At 37.3% G+C, this 22,125-nt stretch overlaps 2 protein-coding genes across 2 annotated transcripts; both read right to left on the bottom strand.

Moving 5' to 3' along the window:
• Positions 1–270: 270 nt before the first annotated feature.
• Positions 271–870, bottom strand: LOC150078654 (putative RNA-binding protein EIF1AD). The gene has a single exon (XM_090384171.1). It carries the CDS (start codon positions 718–720, stop codon positions 271–273), a length of 450 nt encoding a protein of 149 aa, XP_090240297.1. The 5' UTR covers positions 721–870.
• LOC150078653 (uncharacterized) lies at positions 869–5,312 on the bottom strand. Its single transcript, XM_090384170.1, has 3 exons — positions 5,276–5,312; positions 3,343–4,044; positions 869–960 (listed from the first exon to the last, which is right to left on the bottom strand). Exons 1-3 carry the CDS (start codon positions 5,310–5,312, stop codon positions 869–871), a joined length of 831 nt encoding a protein of 276 aa, XP_090240296.1.
• Between the last annotated feature and the right edge of the window lie 16,813 nt (positions 5,313–22,125).

The raw sequence follows: 22,125 nt of genomic DNA, 5'->3' as shown, positions 1-22,125 counted from the left end.
AAATGCTCGTGTACTCTGCGTTTCTACCGTTTTAAATCTCGCTACCGGGGCAATGGATTGCCAATCAAATTTATAGCGCGTCTGCGTACAGGAGATTCCAGTCATTTAGGTTATCCATATGATTAGCGAATTTCTCTGGAGTTTACGACTCTTCAAAAATTTAAATTAAAAAAATAATAATAAAATAAAATATATATTAAAGAAAAGGGTAATTAATTGTTTGTTTGTTTATTTATTTATTTATTCAAACAAATGCTAATTATTTAAACATCAATCTTCATCTGAAGATTCGGTATCATACATTGCAGATGGTCTATTTGGATTAACAAACAAACAATCGTCTGAATTTACACAAGGAATAAAATTCTCTTTTCTATTATTAGAGTCATTTTTGCATTCATTAAATTCCTCGGGCCATCTTCCTTCCGCTTTAATGTACTTTATTTGGTCCTTGTAGAGTATATGCACAATTTCACCTTTCACTTTATCGCCTTCTTCTATTGGTTCCACAATAACAAAATCACCTCGTTTTATCCATACATTTTTTCTGAATTTCGTAGGCATACTTACAAGAAACTTTTCTCCAGTAATATTTTCGACTTCGTGTAGATTATTACCACATCCGCGCAGTATTCTAACAATATTTTGCTGATCTTCGGGTAAGACATAATTACCCAAAACCTCTTTGGCAACGTGCTTCTTTTTAGTAGTTTTAGACATGATTCAATCTCTAATAAAATATATAACTTGATGTAAGTTATATATAGATATAACTTCACGCTACGTTGTAATTCAACAGCGTTGTCACTGTACTAGAGGTAACCAACACAATTTTAACCCAACACGATACACACATATGTACGCGACACTATTGTGTTCTCTTGCTAAAAACTGCAGCGACCTCTACTTGGTGTTTAATAAAAGAGTAACAAAAATCTAAATAATGATTTTGCTTTTTTCCTAAAAATTAAGAAAAACTCTTAAGAGTTTTAGACAGATATTTAAAAGAGAAAACAAAAGAATTCCGCACCATGAAATGTATCCTCAATTCACAAAGCAGGATCGAGGGGTGACATGAATAATTACAGACCAGTTCCATTATTTTAAAGACCCATTATTTTACCCGAAACTTCTGTTCCTGGTAAAATAATGGAGTCATTGATTAAAGATGCATTACAGGATCATCTAGACAAGACTGCAACAATAATTCAGACACAGCATGGGTTTGTTAAGGGAAAGACTTGATTGGATATTATGATGTGGTAACAAAGGAACTGGATGTAAAAAATAATTTTGATATCATATAATTGGATTTCAGGAAAGCTTTTGACACTGTTGCGCATGGAAGCCTATTGTACAAATTGGAGCAGAATGGTATTAAGGGTAAGTTGCTATAATTCATAAAAGGATGGTTGAGTGGGAGAAGACAGAGGGTGGTAATCAATGAGCGCTGCTCTTCGTAGACTAATGCTATCAGTGGAGTCCCACAGGGTTCGGTGTTGGGTGCACTGTTGTTTTGTATATTTATCAATGATATTGATGAAAGTATATCAGGCTTAATGTCGAAGTTTGCAGATGATACAAAGCATCTTCCCAAACTTTTAGGAAGATGGGCTGAGAAGTGGTAACTGAAGTTTAACTTTGACAAATGCAAAGTACTGCATATGGGTAGGAGTAACCCCAGAGGGACGTACCAACTGTGTGGTAATACACTTAAGGTGGTAGAAAATGAAAAAGACCTGGGAGTAATTGTGCAGTCAGATATGAAGTTTCCTGAGCAAATACAAGCTGCAAGAGCAGGTCATGGGGGTTTTGTCAATGATATACAGGAATTTTGCTAGCAGGGAAAAAGAGGTGATTGTCCCCCTCAAATAGGCCTCTGAGGTTGGGTATATTCATAATACGTTCTTAGCGTTTTTTCACCAACCTTTCATGGAGTAAAATAAAATTAAAAGAAAATAAAATAAAATAAAACAAAACAAATCTTGATAACCATACTTACAATAACCTGTATTTACAAAATTAATATACGTATTACAATATTAAAAGTATTAAAACACAAGATTAAAATGCATTAAAATATACTAAGCTAAAAGCGATAAAATCCCGTAGCTTTCAAAGGATCCAGCCTTCTTCTTCAGCAGTACTCTCTATTATTCAGTACACCTTTAAATATCAGCAGGGTAATGGTAGGCATCACATGTTTCCATTCTCACGTGTTCCGCTCTCTTGCATTGTGGAACCGGAAGTGGCTCGAACGGAAGTCGTACGGAACCGTTCATCCTTTTTTAGGATAATAGTCTCTAAAAGGGGGTGAATCCGTACACCCCTATCCCTATTAATGTTGGTTGTAGAGCTGATCCGCAAACTCTCGAGCCACTTACGGTCCCAGAACCTATGCGCCCGATCGGTGATAGTGGCATCGTCTGGGGAGATCTGGTGCTGCTTCTCCCAAAAATGTTCGGCCACGGCGGACTTGTCATATTCCGCATTGCTTATTGCTTTTTTGTGTTCCCCCAGACGATCTTTGAGACGACGTTTTGTCTCCCCTACATAACATTCCCCACAATCCGGGCATCTAATATTATATACGACCCCACTAGCATCCTCTTTTTGAATGGGGTCCTCAACTTGAGACACAACTGTGCGCAGTCTTCGTCCCGGAAGCTGCACACAGCGTGTCTGATATTTTCTTAATACTCTAGTTATATAATCCGTCAAGCCCGGATAATAGGGAATGTATGCAGTAGATACTGGTATAAAAGATTCATCTCTCCTCTGATTTTCATTAATAAATTTATCTATAATCCTCTGGGGGTAACCACATTTAGCAAGATCCGCCGTGACACGTTCATACTCTGCTTTCCTATCATCGGAGTTACTGCAATGTGATTTCGCTCTATTAATTAGCGTTCTTATCACACTGTTCCTATGATGGCTGGTCAGGGCTGAATTATAATGCGTATATTGCCCTTTACACATCGTTTTTCTAAAGACTTTTGTCTTTAGCTGCTGGTCTTCTCTACAGACCAACACATCCAGGAACGGCAGAACTCCTCCATCTTCAACTTCCGATGTAAATTGTATGAATTGGGAGAAGCCATTTAAGATATTCAACATGATCTTCACTCCCCTTCCGAACAAATGTAAACGTATCATCCACATACCTTTTCCAGGGGTGCATAGGGAGAACACTAGCATTAAATATTCTGGTCTCGAGCTCCTCCATAGCTAGATTTGCTATAATTGCGCTAATGGGGGAGCCCATAGCTGTACCATTAACCTGCTTATATATAATGTTATCAAAAACCATAGTGTTACTTGAGAGGCACAATTCTATACCCTTCCTAATATCTTCTGGATTAAGTTGCGTCCTAGTATTTAGGGTAGTATCCCTCTGTAAAACTATGTTTGCACACCACACTCCATGGTCAATAGGAATACAAGTGAATAACGATTTTACATCAAATGATATCATAATTTTATCCTCTTCTATACGCTGGCTCCTAATAAAGTGCACAAATTCTTTACTATCCTTGATACTATATTCAGAGAGTCCTACTAGTGGAGACAATAGTTTGGCTAGGAAACCCGAAAGTGCATACGTCGGACTACCTATAAATGAGACAATGGGTCTGAGTGGCACGTCTACTTTGCGGATTTTGGGTAAGCCATAAAACCTTGGCATTTGGCTACCTGTAGCATGTAGTGTCCAATATTGTTCTTTAGAGATCTTATTAGATTTAAGCCAACTCTGCAACATTCCGTTCACTTGTCGCTCCAAACTAAGAAGTGGACTCTTCTGGATAACCTTATAGGTTGTCTGATCTTCTAATAAGCTCAACGCTTTATTCTTATATACTTCTTTATTAAGAACCACCGTTGCTTTGCCTTTATCCGCGGGTAAAATTATAATACTATCATCTTGTTTAAGGCTTCTTAGTGCTAGTTTTTGCTTCACATTAAGATTGGAAGGAGCACTCTTAGCTTGACTAAGGATGGCTGCTATTTTCACTCGAGCTTCATTAACTATATCTACGGGTTCTAATTAGTGAATATTAGCTATATTCACTCGAGCTTCATTAGCTATATTTTAATGCATTTTATTCTTGTGTTTTAATACTTTTAATACTTTTAATATTGTAATACGTATATTAATTTTGTAAATACAGGTTATTGTAAGTATAGTTATCAAGATTTGTTTTGTTTTATTTTATTTTAATTTTATTTTACTCCATGAAAGGTTGGTGAAAAAACGCTAAGAACGTAATATGAATATACCAAACCTCAGAGGCCTATTTGAGGAGTTATTTCGATGTTACGGCCATCCAATTATGCAGTGCATCAGGGAGTTTCAGAGACATAGTGTCAAGGAGGCTAAACAGGAACAACATTTGAGGTTTGCACACCGATGTAAGACACACAAACTTATACCGCGAGGCTTTCTAACAAAGCTACCTTTTGAGGATGAGCGATTATTTAACGTCGCCAGATGGTATCATAAGAAGATCTTAAATATATGGATTGGAAAATTACATAGGGACTTACATAATATTAGGTAAGAAAAAAGACAGTGCTTTGAAGGAATAAGGGATATATTGACCCCGATGCACCTATCAGGTGTGATTAGTGTAGTGACAGCTAAAGTAAAGCATATTTCTGATAGCAATAGACGGAGACAAATAGGGAAGTTTGACAGGCTTAAAGAACAAAGTAAGGTGAGAGGCAATAATGATAATATTACTAAGGATTTTGTAATTAATATCAGTAATAAACAACTAACTAAAGAGCAGTTGGAGGTCCTAAATCTAGGACCAAAATTTGCCATGGTACCGCCCAGAATACCCGTTGAAGAAATTGCAATGGGTGTGGAAAGGGCCATAAATAAACTTCCCGTAGATATAGCTAATGAAGCTCGAGTGAAAATAGCAGCCATCTGATAGCAGCAGTCAAGCTAAGAGTGCTCCTTCCAATCTTAATGTGAAGCAAAAACTAGCACTAAGAAGCCTTAAACAAGATGATAGTATTATAATTTTACCCGCGGATAAAGGCAAAGCAACGGTGGTTCTTAATAAAGAAGTATATAAGAATAAAGCGTTGAGCTTATTAGAAGATCAGACAATCTATAAGGTTATCCAGAAGAGTCCACTTCTTAGTTTGGAGCGACAAGTGAACGGAATGTTGCAGAGTTGGCTTAAATCTAATAAGATCTCTAAAGAACAATATTGGACACTACATGCTACAGGTAGCCAAATGCCAAGGTTTTATGGCTTACCCAAAATCCACAAAGTAGACGTGCCACTCAGACCCATAGTCTCATTTATAGGTAGTCCGACGTATGCACTTTCGGGTTTCCTAGCCAAACTATTGTCTCCACTAGTAGGACTCTCTGAATATAGTATCAAGGATAGTAAAGAATTTGTGCATTTTATTAGGAGCCAGCGTATAGAAGAGGATGAAATTATGATATCATTTGATGTAAAATCGTTATTCACTTGTATTCCTATTGACCATGGAGTGTGGTGTGCAAACATAGTTTTACAGAGGGATACTACCCTAAATACTAGGACGCAACTTAATCCAGAAGATATTAGGAAGGGTATAGAATTGTGCCTCTCAAGTAACACTATGGTTTTTGATAACATTATATATAAGCAGGTTAATGGTACAGCTATGGGCTCCCCCATTAGCGCAATTATAGCAAATCTAGTTATGGAGGAGCTCGAGACCAGAATATTTAATGCTAGTGTTCTCCCTATGCGCCCCTGGAAAAGGTATGTGGATGATACGTTTACATTTGTTCGGAAGGGGAGTGAAGATCATGTGTTGAATATCTTAAATGGCTTCTCCCAATTCATACAATTTACATCGGAAGTTGAAGATGGAGGAGTTCTGCCGTTCCTGGATGTGTTGGTCTGTAGAGAAGACCAGCAGCTAAAGACAAAAGTCTTTAGAAAAACGATGTGTAAAGGGCAATATACGCATTATAATTCAGCCCTGACCAGCCATCATAGGAACAGTGTGATAAGAACGCTAATTAATAGAGCGAAATCACATTGCAGTAACTCCGATGATAGGAAAGCAGAGTATGAACGTGTCACGGCGGATCTTGCTAAATGTGGTTACCCCCAGAGGATTATAGATAAATTTATTAATGAAAATCAGAGGAGAGATGAATCTTTTATACCAGTATCTACTGCATACATTCCCTATTATCCGGGCTTGACGGATTATATAACTAGAGTATTAAGAAAATATCAGACACGCTGTGTGCAGCTTCCGGGACGAAGACTGCGCACAGTTGTGTCTCAAGTTAAGGACCCCATTCAAAAAGAGGATGCTAGTGGGGTCGTATATAATATTAGATGCCCGGATTGTGGGGAATGTTATGTAGGGGAGACAAAACGTCGTCTCAAAGATCGTCTGGGGGAACACAAAAAAGCAATAAGCAATGCGGAATATGACAAGTCCGCCGTGGCCGAACATTTTTGGGAGAAGCAGCACCAGATCTCCCCAGACGATGCCACTATCACCGATCGGGCGCATAGGTTCTGGGACCGTAAGTGGCTCGAGAGTTTGCGGATCAGCTCTACAACCAACATTAATGGGGATAGGGGTGTACGGATTCACCCCCTTTTAGAGACTATTATCCTAAAAAAGGATGAACGGTTCCGTACGACTTCCGTTCGAGCCACTTCCGGTTCCACAATGCAAGAGAGCGGAACACGTGAGAATGGAAACATGTGATGCCTACCATTACCCTGCTGATATTTAAAGGTGTACTGAATAATAGAGAGTACTGCTGAAGAAGAAGGCTGGAGCCTTTGAAAGCTACGGGATTTTATCGCTTTTAACTTAGTATATTTTAATGCATTTTAATCTTGTGTTTTAATACTTTTAATATTGTAATACGTATATTAATTTTGTAAATACAGGTTATTGTAAGTATAGTTATCAAGATTTGTTTTGTTTTATTTTATTTTAATTTTATTTTACTCCATGAAAGGTTGGTGAAAAAAAAACGCTAAGAACGTAATATGAGGTGATTGTCCCTTTGTATAAGGCAATGGTCAGGCCACATCTTGAGTACTGCGTACAGGTTTGGAGGCCTCATTTTAGGAAGGATGTAGATTTGCTTGAGCGTGTACAGAGAAGGGCAACAAGATTGGTGAGGGGAATGAAGGGATCGTCTTACCAAGAGAGTCAAGTTCTGCAAATTGAAGCAGCTGGAGACTATGCACCTGTGCGGTGATCTGATTGAGGTGTATAAGGCCTTGAATGGGTTGAGCACGCTGAATTCTGATGGGATTCTTCCACTTGTTCAGAATACGAACCTAAGGGGGCATAAATTCAAATTAAGAAAGGACAGATGTAGAATAGATGTGCGGAAATTTGCCTTTAGCCAGCGGGTGGTTAATTGCTGGAACAAACTTCTATCTGTCGTTGTGGAAGTTGATAGGTTAAATTAATTGAAGGAGGAACTGGACTGGACAAACATGTGGAGAGAATGGTCGTGTAATTTTTTTTTTTTTTTTTGACTGATGCTGCATAAGCTCACACGCTTGCTTTCTTGCATCACATGCCACTAGTAGTACTACTACTACCATTTCTGAGTAATGGAATGCACAACCGCCTACCTATCATTCTCTTGGTGATGGTGGTGAATGGGATTCTGTTTATTTATAATACGAAGTAAATTTTAATTTCTAAGGCACAGATGAGCAAGGGTTTAGTTACTATTTACCTCATATGAAATCGGGGTCAAAATGCCTTCAACATAAGAACACAAACATGTACTATTTTGTATTCCTGGGGACAAATAAATAAAGACAATTAAAGGATATTATTTAAATAATAATAAACGAAAATATAGTTACAATGTTAATTAATAATTTTAATTAAATAAATAATTAGACTATACAATGATATAAGATAGAGTTAGTGGGACTATTCTGTACAACTTTTTTTTTCCAGCCAGCAGGATTTAAATTGCCTACTTAATGCAATCATTTTAACTGATAGCAGAATACGCTTTGCTTTTATAACGAGCTGCTCATCTTTCGGCCAGCAAAGTTGATCTAATCATCCACATCCGCACACCCGGTGGAAGATACCTCTGTTCGACTCCCGTCAATGACGCCAGGAATTTTTATGTTTTTTTCACAACATGGCTGAGTTTGTCGGTGTCAGGTGAGGCTGTATGCTTTTCTCTTGGAAACTCGAGTTCTTCGGCAACCAATTGTGTATGTTTCACAGAACACACAATTTACAGAGATAATTCATATTGCGTAATATGGCTTAAGTCGCTGATGTATCTAAAACGCTACAACAACAATAACAACAGCGATTACAAACAAATGACATCGAAATAGATAAAAGGTGAGCCAATGAATAAAAGATGAGGCAAAAAGAATTCATCAGAATTATTTGGCTGATTATAAAAGTTATCGTCCCGGTTTGGGACGATAACTTTTGTAATTAGTGTACCACGAGGATGACAGGACACGATAGCCTTAGCAGTAGCACAGTGGATATTGTTGTTTGTTTATTTGTTTTTTTAGGAGCATTAGCAACTAAGGCCATATTGCTCCGGGATATGCGGTGGTCATTCGCTGACCTTTCCGCATCCTCCGTATTTAGTGATCACGGGCTCGAACCGCAATCTAATCAAGAAGCGTGTGCTACGCAATGCTGCTCCTGCCCACCTGGCTGGGAAGGGAAGACAGTGCCTATATCCGAACAGTGGATATAGGCACTGTCTTCCCTACACCAGTTATTATTATTAGCAATATGGTGCAAGAAAGTGTGAAGCTTATGCTGCACCAGGATAAAAAAAAAAAATTCCTGAGTTACCTTGTGTGTGTGTGTGAGAGAGAGAGAGAGAGAGAGAGAGAGAGAGAGAGAGAGAGAGAGAGAGAGAGAGAGAGAGAGAGAGAGAGAGAGAGAGAGAGAGAGAGAAGTAGAAGGGAATCACCAAGAAAGAGAAGAATGATGATATCCAGCTCAGAACGCTGGGTGTGCCAAGCCCATACTCACCAGATGTGAGCCCTTGGGGTACACCGTTCACAGACTAGCTGATGAAGAGGCACTTCGTCTCGAAAGCTTCTGTATATTTTAACGCTTTTATTATATTGTATTTTAACGCTTTTATCTTATTTTATCTGTTTTATTAACTCATCAACGTTTTGAAAATGAAAAAAAAAAAAAAGAAAACCATAAGAATTCTTCATTTCACTGACACGATTCAAACTTGGGTATTCTACCTGAATAGAAGGATAATAGTTATATACACAGTACTGCCAAGACTGTCTATTATACTGTACACTAAGTGGACAGAAATCATGAAATACCTACCTAGTAACGAGTAGGCCCACCTTTCGTCCCGATAAGGGTAAACACAGGGCGAGTCATTGAGTCCGAAAAGCGTTCCACAGGTATTTTCATCCACGTTTGTTGCGCCGTGTCCATAATTTCGTCGCATTTTGGTGGAGGATCCAAAGCTCGAACGGACCTTGCCACAGCATCCAAAAGCTGCTCCACAGGGTTCAAGTCTAGTGAACAGGGAGGCCATTCCATGGTGGTAAAATCTGTGGAGTGCCCTTAGAACAATGTTCTAGTCACCACAGCTCTGTGGGGAGGCTCATTGTCCTGCTAGAAGAGTCCACTGCCCTGTGAGTGCACAATGACAATGAAGGGATGCAGATGGTCTGCAAGGATGGATACGTAACTTAGACTGTTCAGAGATGCGTCTAGACGTAGTAGAGGTCCCAATGTGCCAGTTGACCCTGCCCGAGACCATTACCCACCATCCATCTGCCTGAGCATTTCCTTGTCGACATGACGGATGCATAACTTCGTGCGGTTTCCGCCAGATACGCATCCTCCCGTCCGCCCGAAATGACTGTAAACGGGACTCATCGGTCCCGTCTCCAATTAATCAAGGTCCAATGCCGATGTTCTTTCACCCAGTTGAGGCACAGAGTCCTGTGTCATGGTGTTAGCAATGGGACTCTGGTGGGTTGGTGGTTCCCATAACCTATTGTGGCTAATGATTGTCTGATGGTCTTGGTGGAGACGTTTCTGGCACTTCCCTCGTTAAAGTCGGCGGTGATTTGTGCCACTATCACTCTCCAGTTTGCTGAAAGAATGCGAGACAGACTGATAACTATGGTCACGTTTATCCACCACCTTTCACTGCCTACAGTGCTGTCCACGATGAGATTTTATTCCGGTAATGGCGTATCCCCGATACATTCTTGATACACTGTCGAACGGTGATAGTGCAATTTCTGTGCCACTTCCGCGATAGAGTGACCCATGCTGCAGCCACCCACTATCATCCCTCTTTCAAAGTCGATTAACTCACGACGTTTATCCATACTGACATCGAATTACCGTTTACGTGAATGCAATGTACCTATATACCTGCCAAGCGGTGGGTTTGTCCACTAGCGAGAAGGATGAAAGCGTTTCCAAAGAACCAGGCATCCCATGAATTCTGTTCTTTCATTGTATTAGATCAATGGATTTGGTTACTAATTTTTGATTATTTTCATAAAAACGTCAATGTTATTACTCATGCTTCCTTTCGTCCCTCTGTCTCTTCTCTCTTAATATTATTATCATTATAATTAATTAATTAATATCAATTATTTTTTTTATTTTTTGTAACTGCTGGCTTACAATTGATACACGTGCGATGTTCCTTCATAGTTTTAAACCGCGTTCCGGCTAAATGAAAAGCATTAACTTTTTGGTATGTTAGCATTTGGGAAGTTTGCCTGTAGAGATTCTTTGAAATTTTACTATGAACTAAACGTCACTATTTAAATAAAACCAACTCTTTTCCTTATATATCACGGTAAGTTACATGATTTTAAAAATATAAAATTTAAGAAGTTACATGATTTCAAAAAGATAAAATTTAAGAAGCAAAATTTCATTTTGTAATGAAAACTATGAAAAAAAAAAAACGGCATTTTTAAAAGTGTAATAAAATCAGTAACTTAAAAGAAATTTGCTTGCTGTTGCTTACTTTCAGAAATGGAGCTGTTTTGATGAATTTAACTGAAATTCATTTACAGCATTGTAATTTGAATTATGATTCAATGCTAAAGTGACCACCCGGGATTATGCGGGACAGTCCAGTTACGGAGTTAAGTGGTTTTCCCCGCATTGTAAACTGTCCCGGATTGGACATGTAACCTTCTAAGTTTTTAAAGAGATAAACAATTTAAAATTCAAAAAGAAAGAATGGATATGCAGTATCTACCATTCATTGTACGCAATCAGTTAACAAATTTAGAAGAAAATGGTTGTTCCAAAAAAAATTACTTCCTTTCCAATGTGAACAGTTTTTATCGGAACTGTATCCAATAGAACTCCTCTTAACACATTTTCAAAATATTGTTGTTTTAGATGGATCAAATTTTGTTAATTGGCAATGTGTGGGGGGAAAAAAGTCTTGAATGCATTTCAACGTACGATAAAATGAAATTAATTGATGCGGATGAAGAAGAAATCGTGCTTTTTGAGGAGTATCATATTTAAAAAAAATATATGCTGATGATTCAAAAATAAAAGAATGGAATGACGAAAGAATGCCACCAGATATGAGGTGAGTACAGGGCCGAGTTAAGGGTATATGCATACCTGGGCCACATTGACTGATGGCGTTTTCCCGCCGATGCGAAGATTTTCACTTTTTAGAATTTTACATTTTATTTACTTACAAATTGTAAAACCTAAATTCCTAAAAGTTTTAATTTTGAATTTAATATTGTTTTTAACATGTTAACACATGAAATACGCAATTTTTTCTTGCCGGCTTTATTTTTTCTTCCGGGAGGAGGAGAGCGGCCTTGGTTTCCCGAGGTCAGTGCCTACTCGGTCTTAACTTAAAGCTGGCCCTGGGTACATCGAAATATTTAAAAATTTTGACACAAGGGACATACCATGTCCCTTGTGTCAAAATTTTGGCATTTGGAAAGAGTAATTGGATTTGCATTATGTTTGCGGGAACCAATGGTGCAACAGAAAGTTTTTTCTGTAATAAATAAGTTGCGGACGTCAGAAAGAACACAACTGATTGTAGAAACGCTGAAAGCAATACTACAAGTTAAGTGCAATTTTTGTAATTCTTGTGAAGAATTTTACGAAGAAATAACAAATAATGAAAAATTATTAAGAAAAATTCACACCGTGTAAAAATATATTTAATTTCTATTGTTTTTATTGTTAAAAGAAGTATGTATTTTTATTATTATTTCACATAAATACCTGTATAATATAGGTATTTCTGTGAAATAAAACCAACAAAAAAAACAAATATAGGCAACAAAAAAAAAACAAATATAGGCAACAAAAAAAAAACAAATATATAAAAAAAAATAAAAAAATATATATATATATTTTTTAAGAAGTGTGATATTTTATTTTATAAGTTTAGTTCAAAGAAGTATATATATTTAATTTATATTTTGTGTGTGAATATTTTTTTATAAATAAAAAATTTTAAAAAATATATATGTGTATATTGTTTTTTTTTTTTTTGGGGAGGGGGGTTGTAAAATCGATGTCCCGCATTGGAATACTAAGGATCTGGTCATATTAATCAATGCACAAACAATGTAAATCGATACAAAATTATGCATATTTATAGTTTTAATTATTTTATTTATTAATATTTAATTTTGAACATGATATTAATTTTATTAATAAATTAAATATTATTATAATATTAACATTGTATATCACGAACTACACATTGCAATAGAGTATTGCAGCTATAAAACTTATTTTATTTGATCGTAAATGTACCTAACAATGATTCCAACTCCCACTAAAAATGACACCCCAGGACGCGAAAAAATTATAGTCGGTATACCAAGGCTACTTCTTTATTTATAATAATAATACAAAATAATACAGTGCTTTTTTTTAAATTATATAATAATAATAATAATAATCCGGACATAACATTCGTCCTCTGCCCTTGGTACCAGTACTCATTGGGGATAACCTTCCCCGGATTTGGGAGAAATAATAATAGTTCAAATGAGTACCCCCCACACCATCAATGGCAATCGAACAGGACTCAAGGAACGAATCACTTAATCATGAAAGCAGAGTAAAATAGATTACCGAGCCAAACACATTTAGAAAGAATGAAGCACTTTTAATCTACATGAGATCAAAATATCTGTTTATCTGGAAATTTTATATAGCCGATGATTCCTGTCGTTATTTCGGAAAGAACAGAAAGTAACGGTAGAAAAGCAGATTTATCTTGTGTGTATCAATCGATAAATTCCCTATAGAATTGGATCTAGTTTTCGAACCGTGTGATTTTCGGTAGGACAGTCCCGTTTTTCAGAGAAATGGCCGATATCCAATTTGTTCTATACCTACTACGGAACGCATTTTGTCTGGTTTTTATGCCTTTGGCTTTAACCTGTGGCATATTTTTGTCGTAAGCGGGTAGCACTGGCTATTACTGTGTCCTTTATAAAATATAGGTCGAAACTACAGAGGGTTGTTGTTATTTGGTTTTTAGGAGCATTAGCAACTAAGGCCATATTGCTCTGGGGATATGCGGTGGTCATTCCCTGACCTTTCCGCATCCTCCGTATTTGTTACTACAGAGGGATGTCCAGTTTTGGCTGGACTCCAGAACATGGGTACCTCCATTGCGGGCGTGGCCGAAGAACGCAGTGATTGTCCGGTTGAGTTCTATGATTGGCTGATTATTGCGAATGCATAAATCACTCATTTTGCGTTTCTGATATTGTTTGATTGGATGCAAATTCGCTTCTGATTTTAGGGGGAAACGAGAAATTATCATTTGATTTGTTTACAGTGCTGTTGTTTAGTCATTGTCGTGCTGCTCTGCCACCCTTGGTTATTGTGCTGTGCTGCCGTCACTTCTTTGTCTTTTTTTTTAAAATTTGTTATTCCGCGTTCAACCCCAAGTGTACCGGCATTAAAAAAGGTGATTTCTGTTGACGTGCATGAGCAATTCTCATTGTTAATGCACGTGAAATCGCCCAGTAATGTATGGGCGCAAAGTATCAATGGTTGGCAATTTTTGTTACTTGTTTAAAAAAAAAATCCATTTCTATTCACCTATTTTTTGCATTTCAGCTCTGACATATTGTGATGTAAAGTGACATCCCCCAATAACATGCAAGCGAGGAGGAGGTGGGGGAACAATGAGTGGGAGGTGTGTTCGCCAGCCTTACAATGCTTTCTTCCTCTCTTTCTCACCGATGTATGGGGTTGTACCCATGTTTGAAGAGTTTAACCCCAGTTTTTTCTTTGTTTTGTGTTAAATTTTTTTAACAGAAATTTACGAACAATTTTTTTAATGTTCTTTCTCTCCCCATTTCGCATGGGCTGGGGACTGATCTTTGATTTTCACATGCCATTAACATAAAAAAAAAAATTTAATGTTAAAAATAAACACATATACTTGAAAATGAGTGAGCTCAGTACAAAACACGTCAACTTTGTTTCTTGTATTATGTCTATCTTGTGAACTCCTCTGATCATTTGGTCGTCCCGGAGTATAAACAGAAAAATTATTTTATTTTAAAATGCGATCACCGATAGCTGAAACCGATATTGCTTTATACTTTGAAAATTTTTTTTTTTTTTGTTAGTTGTCGGCACATCGGCTTCTGTGGCCATAATGCACCTCCCAAGGTTTTTCACTACTCTGATCCAAACCCAAGGCAGATTCGAACCCACAACCTTTGGATTGCCAGGCAGGCACTTTACCCAACCAGCTAGCCCGGTTGGCCTACTTTGAAATAATTGACACGAATAAGTGAAACCGGAAGTTGCATTTAAGCAAAACTGATCTGTTTTATGCAAGAAGGTCACCTGTAGTACTAGTTTTATCGGCCACGAAAAGTGGAATTTTTACCATTGGTGAGATAGGAGGAGACCTCACACTCACTTCATCAACATCATGTTGATTAATTAAATTGTTTCGAAGTGTTTTCTTTAATTAATTCAGTTTACTAGGGCTTCACTCGTTCCACATTCATGCTGTTTCTTGAAGCCATTATTGTGCTAAGGACAAATTACATCAACTACACACTTCGCATATGTTGCAGATTTCTTCTTATAGTTAAAATATAATTTAAAATTTGAAGAACATGTCAGGAAAGTTGCCACTTTGTGCAGCATCGGTTATAGCAGCATTTCCCAAACTTTTTTTGTCACGGAACACTTTTCATCTCACAACATATTTGCGAATACTTATGAAACACAAATTTAGCGGAATCCAAAGAACTATTTCGTAATATTTTATTACATACGATGCACTGTGCATCAGCAGCATCTATATTTCCAACACATGTAAAGCCAAAAATCAAATAACTTTCATCATACTTTCGTTTTGTCTTTTATTAGTTGGTTCCCATTTTTTCACTTCGGATTTTTGGAGAACAAAAGGCTGCGATTGTTCATCCTCACTTTGAAGTGTGACAATATTGTGTTGATTTTCATCGCCCACAGTTGCACACTAGAAGTACTTTGCTTCTCGTTTTAAAGTTCCTTTTTCTCAACCACAAATCTATGGTTACATATTTTAATAATAATATTTCGAAATACTAATAATTATCAAAAATATTTTATACAAGAAAGTGAGTTTAGTTGTTATATCGTTTCACTTCCTCCTGTCCTTCAACCCGTGTACTCCAGGCTAAATTGCATACAAATTGCATACTAGATTACCACATTGCTACTTTTTCGTAGGTGTCATTACTTCTTAAAATTAAAATGTCATTAAAATGTGCAAAATTTACAAATATGCAAAATTTATTTATTTAATTTTTTTAATTATTAATTACGATTTTTCGCGGAACACTTGTTCACATCTCACTTAACACAGTTTAAGAAACGCTGGGTTATAGCAACTGCAATTTTATATTACTACAGGATTTATTTAGTAGCCCGCAATATATGGACAAAAAAAAAAAAAACCTTGGTTTTCTCCCACGATGAGCATTTTACCAAATACTCAACAGTGAATCCACCGATAAATGGGGTATTTAAGGGGAGATTTGTTTATTCAAACTCAAAATGAATTACAGTGTACCCCCACTTTACGATAATAATCCGTTCCAGAGACACAATCATATCATGAAAATATTGTAATGTGTACCCAATAACACATTGTCTTTTGGTAATTCGTTCCAAGACCTTGGAAGTTGAAAATTTCGCTGTATAACTAAGCTATTATCTCTCTAAAAGGTCATTTTTATAATGGAAATTGTACATATTGATTAAAAAATTGATTGAAACTAATACTGTATATTGATTAAAGCACAACAGAAAAAATCACTTCAACTAAAGGATGCAAAAAAAGGGGCTCACATCTGGTGAGTATGGGCTTGGCACACCCAGAGTCCTGAGCTGGATATCATCATTCTTCTCTTTCTTGGTGATTCATTTCTACTTCTCTCTCTCTCTCTCTCTCTCTCTCTCTCTCTCTCTCTCTCTCTCTCTCTCTCTCTCTCTCTCTCTCTCTCTCTCTCTCTCTCTCTCTCTCTCTCTCTCTCTCTCTCTCTCTCTCAGGGTAATAGGGAAAATTTTTTTTTTTTTTTTTGGCCAGTGCAGCATAAGCCTCAGGCTTCCTTGCACCATATGGCTAATAATAATAATAATAAAACATGCTGCCAACACATTTTTATTGGCTGAGAGGAAGGACCATGTGGTCTGGTCAGAGAAAATTTGTAAGCCAAGCCCATCGTAAAGTGAAATAAGTAGGCACCTCTTAAAATGGTCACTGGTTAGTAGAGTCAGCCGCTTTATAGAATAAAATTTCAGAAATCAATACACTACACTTTCATCGTTATCAGTGTTCGTTTATAAGAATCAATTTTGAATGCTTTTGTGATATTTCTGGAGGTCACGACCATAAAACAATAAAAGCAATTTGAAGTTTCCAGTTCATTCGGCTTTTCTGTTGGTGCAATCTATTATAAATGGGTAGTAAACTCGATCTTACTACATTTGCAGTAATACCTATAGCTGGAATTCTGTGGGTTTTACATTATTATGGTGAAATGCATTTCCCCTTTGACGAAAACTTGTCATATAAAAAACAAATAAATTTTCAGAATCTTCTCCTCATTTGTAGTTTTTAATTTTCGTCAACTTGTTACTCACTTGCGTGTATCATGTTAGTTGCACTTTTATGTGTTCTGTGTTCTTCATTATTGATTATTTATCTTTTTACTGTTTTAAATTTTACGACAAAAAATGTCATTGAACAGAAATATCAGTTAGTTTAGCATGTACATATTACAATAGTAATTAAGCTATGTACATAAGTGTAAATTTATTTTTATTTTGCTAACCTGTGGAAAATATTCTCCGATTTACACATATCATTTAATTTTGTTAATTGGCAAGGTAATAAAGCATAAATTTGTGCTTTATATCTTTATTTTTGCAGCCTGTGGATAATATTCCGATTTTCACTTATCAGAATCACCATTTAACAGAATTAAAATTCATTTCACAAACGGGATCACAATAACCGGTCATTACCACATATCGTATAGTGACGGAGAGTCCATTATAAAGTGAACCAATCATAAAGTGGAGGGTCCACTGTACTTTTAAATATCATAATGTTTTGGTTTTATTTATTGAAAATCCCTATTTGAGTGACTTTAAATTAACTAAAAGGAATTAAAAAAACCTGTCATATTAGGGCCACACCAGGGCTGGATTTTGGTGTTCATAGGCTCTAGGCACTTTTATTTCGAAATGTGCTGAAAGAAGGGGATAAAATGTTTCTTCTATTTTAACACTTTGACTGTGAATCACGTCAATTAATGTGACTCAAGTTTCAACTATAATAAATGATAAATCACCTCAAATGACGGAGCGACCATCACTTCGATTCTTTTAGTTTCGAGAACAGTCACCAGATAGCTTATGCATATTGAATTGAAAAGAGCTCAGCTGGACAGGTATTTCGAACGAACGGAGGTTTGAAATGGGAGTGATTTTTTTTTTTTTTTTTTTGAGGAGTATGAGAGTATTTTGAGGAGTATTTTGAGGAGTATGAGAGTATTTTGAGGAGAGGCATATGATGCAAGGAAGCTTGCTTCCTTGCATCATATGCCTCTACTAATGCTAATGTGCAACAGTAACAAAAGCTTTCCTGAAATCCAAATATATGATATAAAAATTATTTTTTGCATCCAGTTCCTTTGCGACCACATCATAGTATACAGTCAGATTGGTCAGACAAGACTTCCCCTTTACAAACCCATGCTGTGTCTGAACTATTACTGCTGTTTTGTCTAGGTGATCCTGTATCACCTCCTTAACCAGTGACTCCATTTTTTCGCTCAGACCAGAAGTTAAACTAACAGGTGTGTAATTATTTATGTCACCCTTTGAATCCTCTTTGTGAATTGGGGATACATTTGCACATCTACAGTCCATGGGGACCTCCCCTGACTAAGGATGCTCTCATAATTATGGCTAAGGGTTTGCTTACTTCCCTTGCTGCCTCTTTCATTATAACTGGATAGATTCCATCTGCTCCGAGTGCCTTTTTTATGTTTAACTTCAACAATTTCTCCTCCAATTTGCTCTCAGTTATTACAAAACCACTTATCTCCCTATTCGAGCTCGATAAACTTCTGGCATCCCCCTCCTTGAATAACTCCTCATGTGTGAATGTAGATTCAAAATACTCATTCAGTTTATCAGCTACTTGAGCAGGATTATCAACAGTCAAACTATCTATGTTAAGTTGACCTTCTAGAGTTTACATAAGTAAAGAACTGTTTGCTGTTTTGCTTTGCATCCTTTACCAAAGATTTCTCATAATCTGCCTTCGCCTGCCTAACCTCCTTTGTGACTTAATTACGGAGTAGCTTATATCTGCCATAGGCTTCTGTATCGGCTGATAATTTATATGCATCCCATGCATTTTTCATTTCTGACACGAGCCTCATTAATTTATCTGACATCCATTTAGGCTTTAACCATGAACAGTATTTCTTAGTTGGTATGGAAAGTCTAGTAGCCTCCAAGATTAAGTTCCTGAAGGCTTCCCATTTAGAATTCACCTTTGCTAACATCATCAGTTGATCCCACTGTATAGAATTTAAAAACTGTCTGAGACCACTGTAGTCACCTTTGCGAAAACAAAAACCCTTCCCTTCCCTTTACCTTTGATGGTAGTTACATCTGTAAGTAAATCCCACATCAATACACTGTGATCACTGTCACCTAGTGGTTCCTTTATCTGCAATTTCTTAATACATGAATAATCACACATGGGTTGTGTTAGGGTAGCTAAGAATAGAAACAGGTGCATGTATACTTGCGTGTACACCAATGCTAGGAGTTTAGTAAATAAATTTGATGAATTTGAGGTATTGCTCATATTGTTGGGATATCAGAGATGTGGTGTCACACAGATATAAGGAATGCAGAACTGGAATTTGGGGAGTACAACGTCTACAGAAAGGATAGATAGGATAGGAAGGGAGGAGGGGTTATGCTATTAGTTAAGAAACACATAAAATCCAAGGAAGTGAAGCCAGTCGACATCGATGGACAGGGCAGTGTCGAGTCAGTTTGGTGTGACATAAGCATAGGTAAATCAAAATTGAGAGTAGGAGTGTTATATAGGCCTAATGACTCTGATGAGTATAATAAGATACTGTACAGGGAAATAGAATGGGCCAGTAAATCAGAGAGTCTTATAATGGGGGATTTTAATTTCCCAGATATTGACTGGAATTTGTGGGTTGGTCACTCACACACTAGCAAGGCTTTTGTGGATTTATTGGATGATTGTTTTCTACACCAGCATGTTCGGGAGGCAACTAGAGGGAGTAATACTCTTGATCTGATTATCAGTAGTGATTCTTCATGCATTAAGAATCTGCAGATAAAGGAACCACTAGGTGGCAGTGATCACAGTGTGCTGAAGTGGGATTTACTCAAGGAGGTAACTACCATCAGAGGTAAAGGGAAGGGTTTTTGCTTTCGTAAAGGCGACTATGATGGTCTGAGACAGCATTTAAATTCTATACAGTGGGACCAACTGATGATGTTACCAACAGCAAATTCAAAATGGGAAGCATTCAAGGAACTAATCTTGGAAGCTACCAGGCTTTACATACCAACCAAGAAATATTGTTCAAGGTTCAGGCCTAAATGGTTGTCAGATGAACTAATGAGATGGCAGAGAAGAAAAATGCATGGGATACATACAAATTAATGGGTGACATGGAAGCCTATGATAGATATAAGTTGGTCTGTAACCAAGTCACAAAGGAGATTAGGCAGGCAAAGGCAGATTATGAGAAATCCTTGGCAAAGGATGCGAAGAAAAACAGAAAAGAGTTCTTTACCTATTTAAACTCAAGAAGGAAAGGGATGAATCAGATTGGTCCACTGGATGTTGATGGTTCAACAGTTGAGGATCCTGCTCAGGTGGCTAACAGTCTAAACGAGTATTTTGCATCTACATTCACACATGAGGAGTTATTCAGGAAGGGGAATGTCGTAGGTGAAGTAAACATTGGCAGTGAGCTAGATGATTTTCTAATAACTGAGAGGAAAGTGGAGGAGAAATTGGTGAGGATAAACATTAAAAAGGCACCCCGGGTGGATGGGATCTATCCGGTTATATTAAAGGAGGCAGCAAAGGAAGTAAGCAAACCTCTAGCCATAATTATGAGAGCTTCTTTGGACTCAGGGGAGGTACCCATAGACTGGAGATGTGGAAATGTAACCCCAATTCACAAAGGAGGATCAAAGGCTGACACAAGTAATTATAGACCTGTTAGTTTAACTTCTGTTCCAGGAAAATTAATGGAGGCACTGGTTAAAGAAGCACTGCAGGATCATCTAGACAAGAATTCAGTTATAGCTCAGACACAGCATGGTTTTGTTAAGGGCAGGTCTTGTCTGACCAATTTGATTGGATACTATGATGTAGTCACAAAAGAACTGGATGCAGGGAATAACTTTGATATTATATATTTGGATCTTAGAAAGGCTTTGATACTGTTGCACATGGAAGACTGCTGCACAAATTGGAGCAGTGTGGCATTGGAGGCGGATTGCTGCTATGGATAAAGGGATGGTTGAGTGGCAGAAGACAGAGAGTGATAATCAATGGACACTGCTCAACGTGGACTAATGTTATTAGTGGAGTTCCTCAGGGTTCAGTGTTGGTTCCATTGTTGTTTTCTGTATTTATAAATGATATTGATGATGGTATATCAAGCTTAATGTCCAAGTTTGCAGACAATACAAAGGTTGTCAGGGTTGTCAAGGACAGTACTGATGCTATGCTGCTGCAACAGGATCTGGAAAGGTTGAGCAGATGGGCTGAGAGGTGGCAAATGAAATTTAACATTGACAAATGTAAAGTACTGCATACTGTGGGATTTTAGTGTTTTGCACCAACCTTACGTAAAAATAAAACACCAAGGAAACTGGACTTTTAATAACTGTGTTTATAATAAATTATAATAACCTGTATTTACAATAAATTTAACTTTACGATAAACTATACATATAAAATATTAAAATCTGCTACATTAAGAACAATAAAATGCATTAAAATATACTAAGTTAAAAGCGATAAAAACCATAGCTTTCAAAGGCTCCAGCCTCCTTCTTCAGCGGTATTTTCTTATTCTGCAGTACATCTTTAAATATCAGCAGGTTCATGGTACTCATCACGTGTTTCATTCTCACGCTTTCCGTTCTCTTGCGTTGTGGAACCGGAAGTGGCTCGAGCGGGAGTCATACGGAACCGTTCATCCCTTCTGAGGATAGTGGCCTCAAAGAGGGGATGAATCCGCGTACCTCTATCTCTATTAATGTTGATTGTAGAACAGATCCGCAAACTCTCGAGCCACTTACGGTCCCAGAACTTATGCGCCCGATCGGTGATGATAGCATCGTCCGGGGAGATCTGGTGCTGCTTCTCCCAAAAATGTTCGGCCACGGCGGATTTGCCATACTCCGCATTTCTTATTCCCTTAGTGTGTTCCCCCAGACGATCTTTGAGACGGCGTTTTGTTTCCCCTACATAACATTCCCCACAATCCGGGCATCTAATGC

Source organism: Mastigoproctus giganteus, chromosome 10 (assembly GCF_048544385.1).
Source record: "Mastigoproctus giganteus isolate SK-2022 chromosome 10, ASM4854438v1, whole genome shotgun sequence".
In the NCBI taxonomy this organism is placed as follows: Eukaryota; Metazoa; Arthropoda; class Arachnida; order Uropygi; family Thelyphonidae; genus Mastigoproctus; species Mastigoproctus giganteus.
Note: the sequence above shows the minus strand (reverse complement) of the source record. Positions and strands in the feature narration are given on the sequence as shown.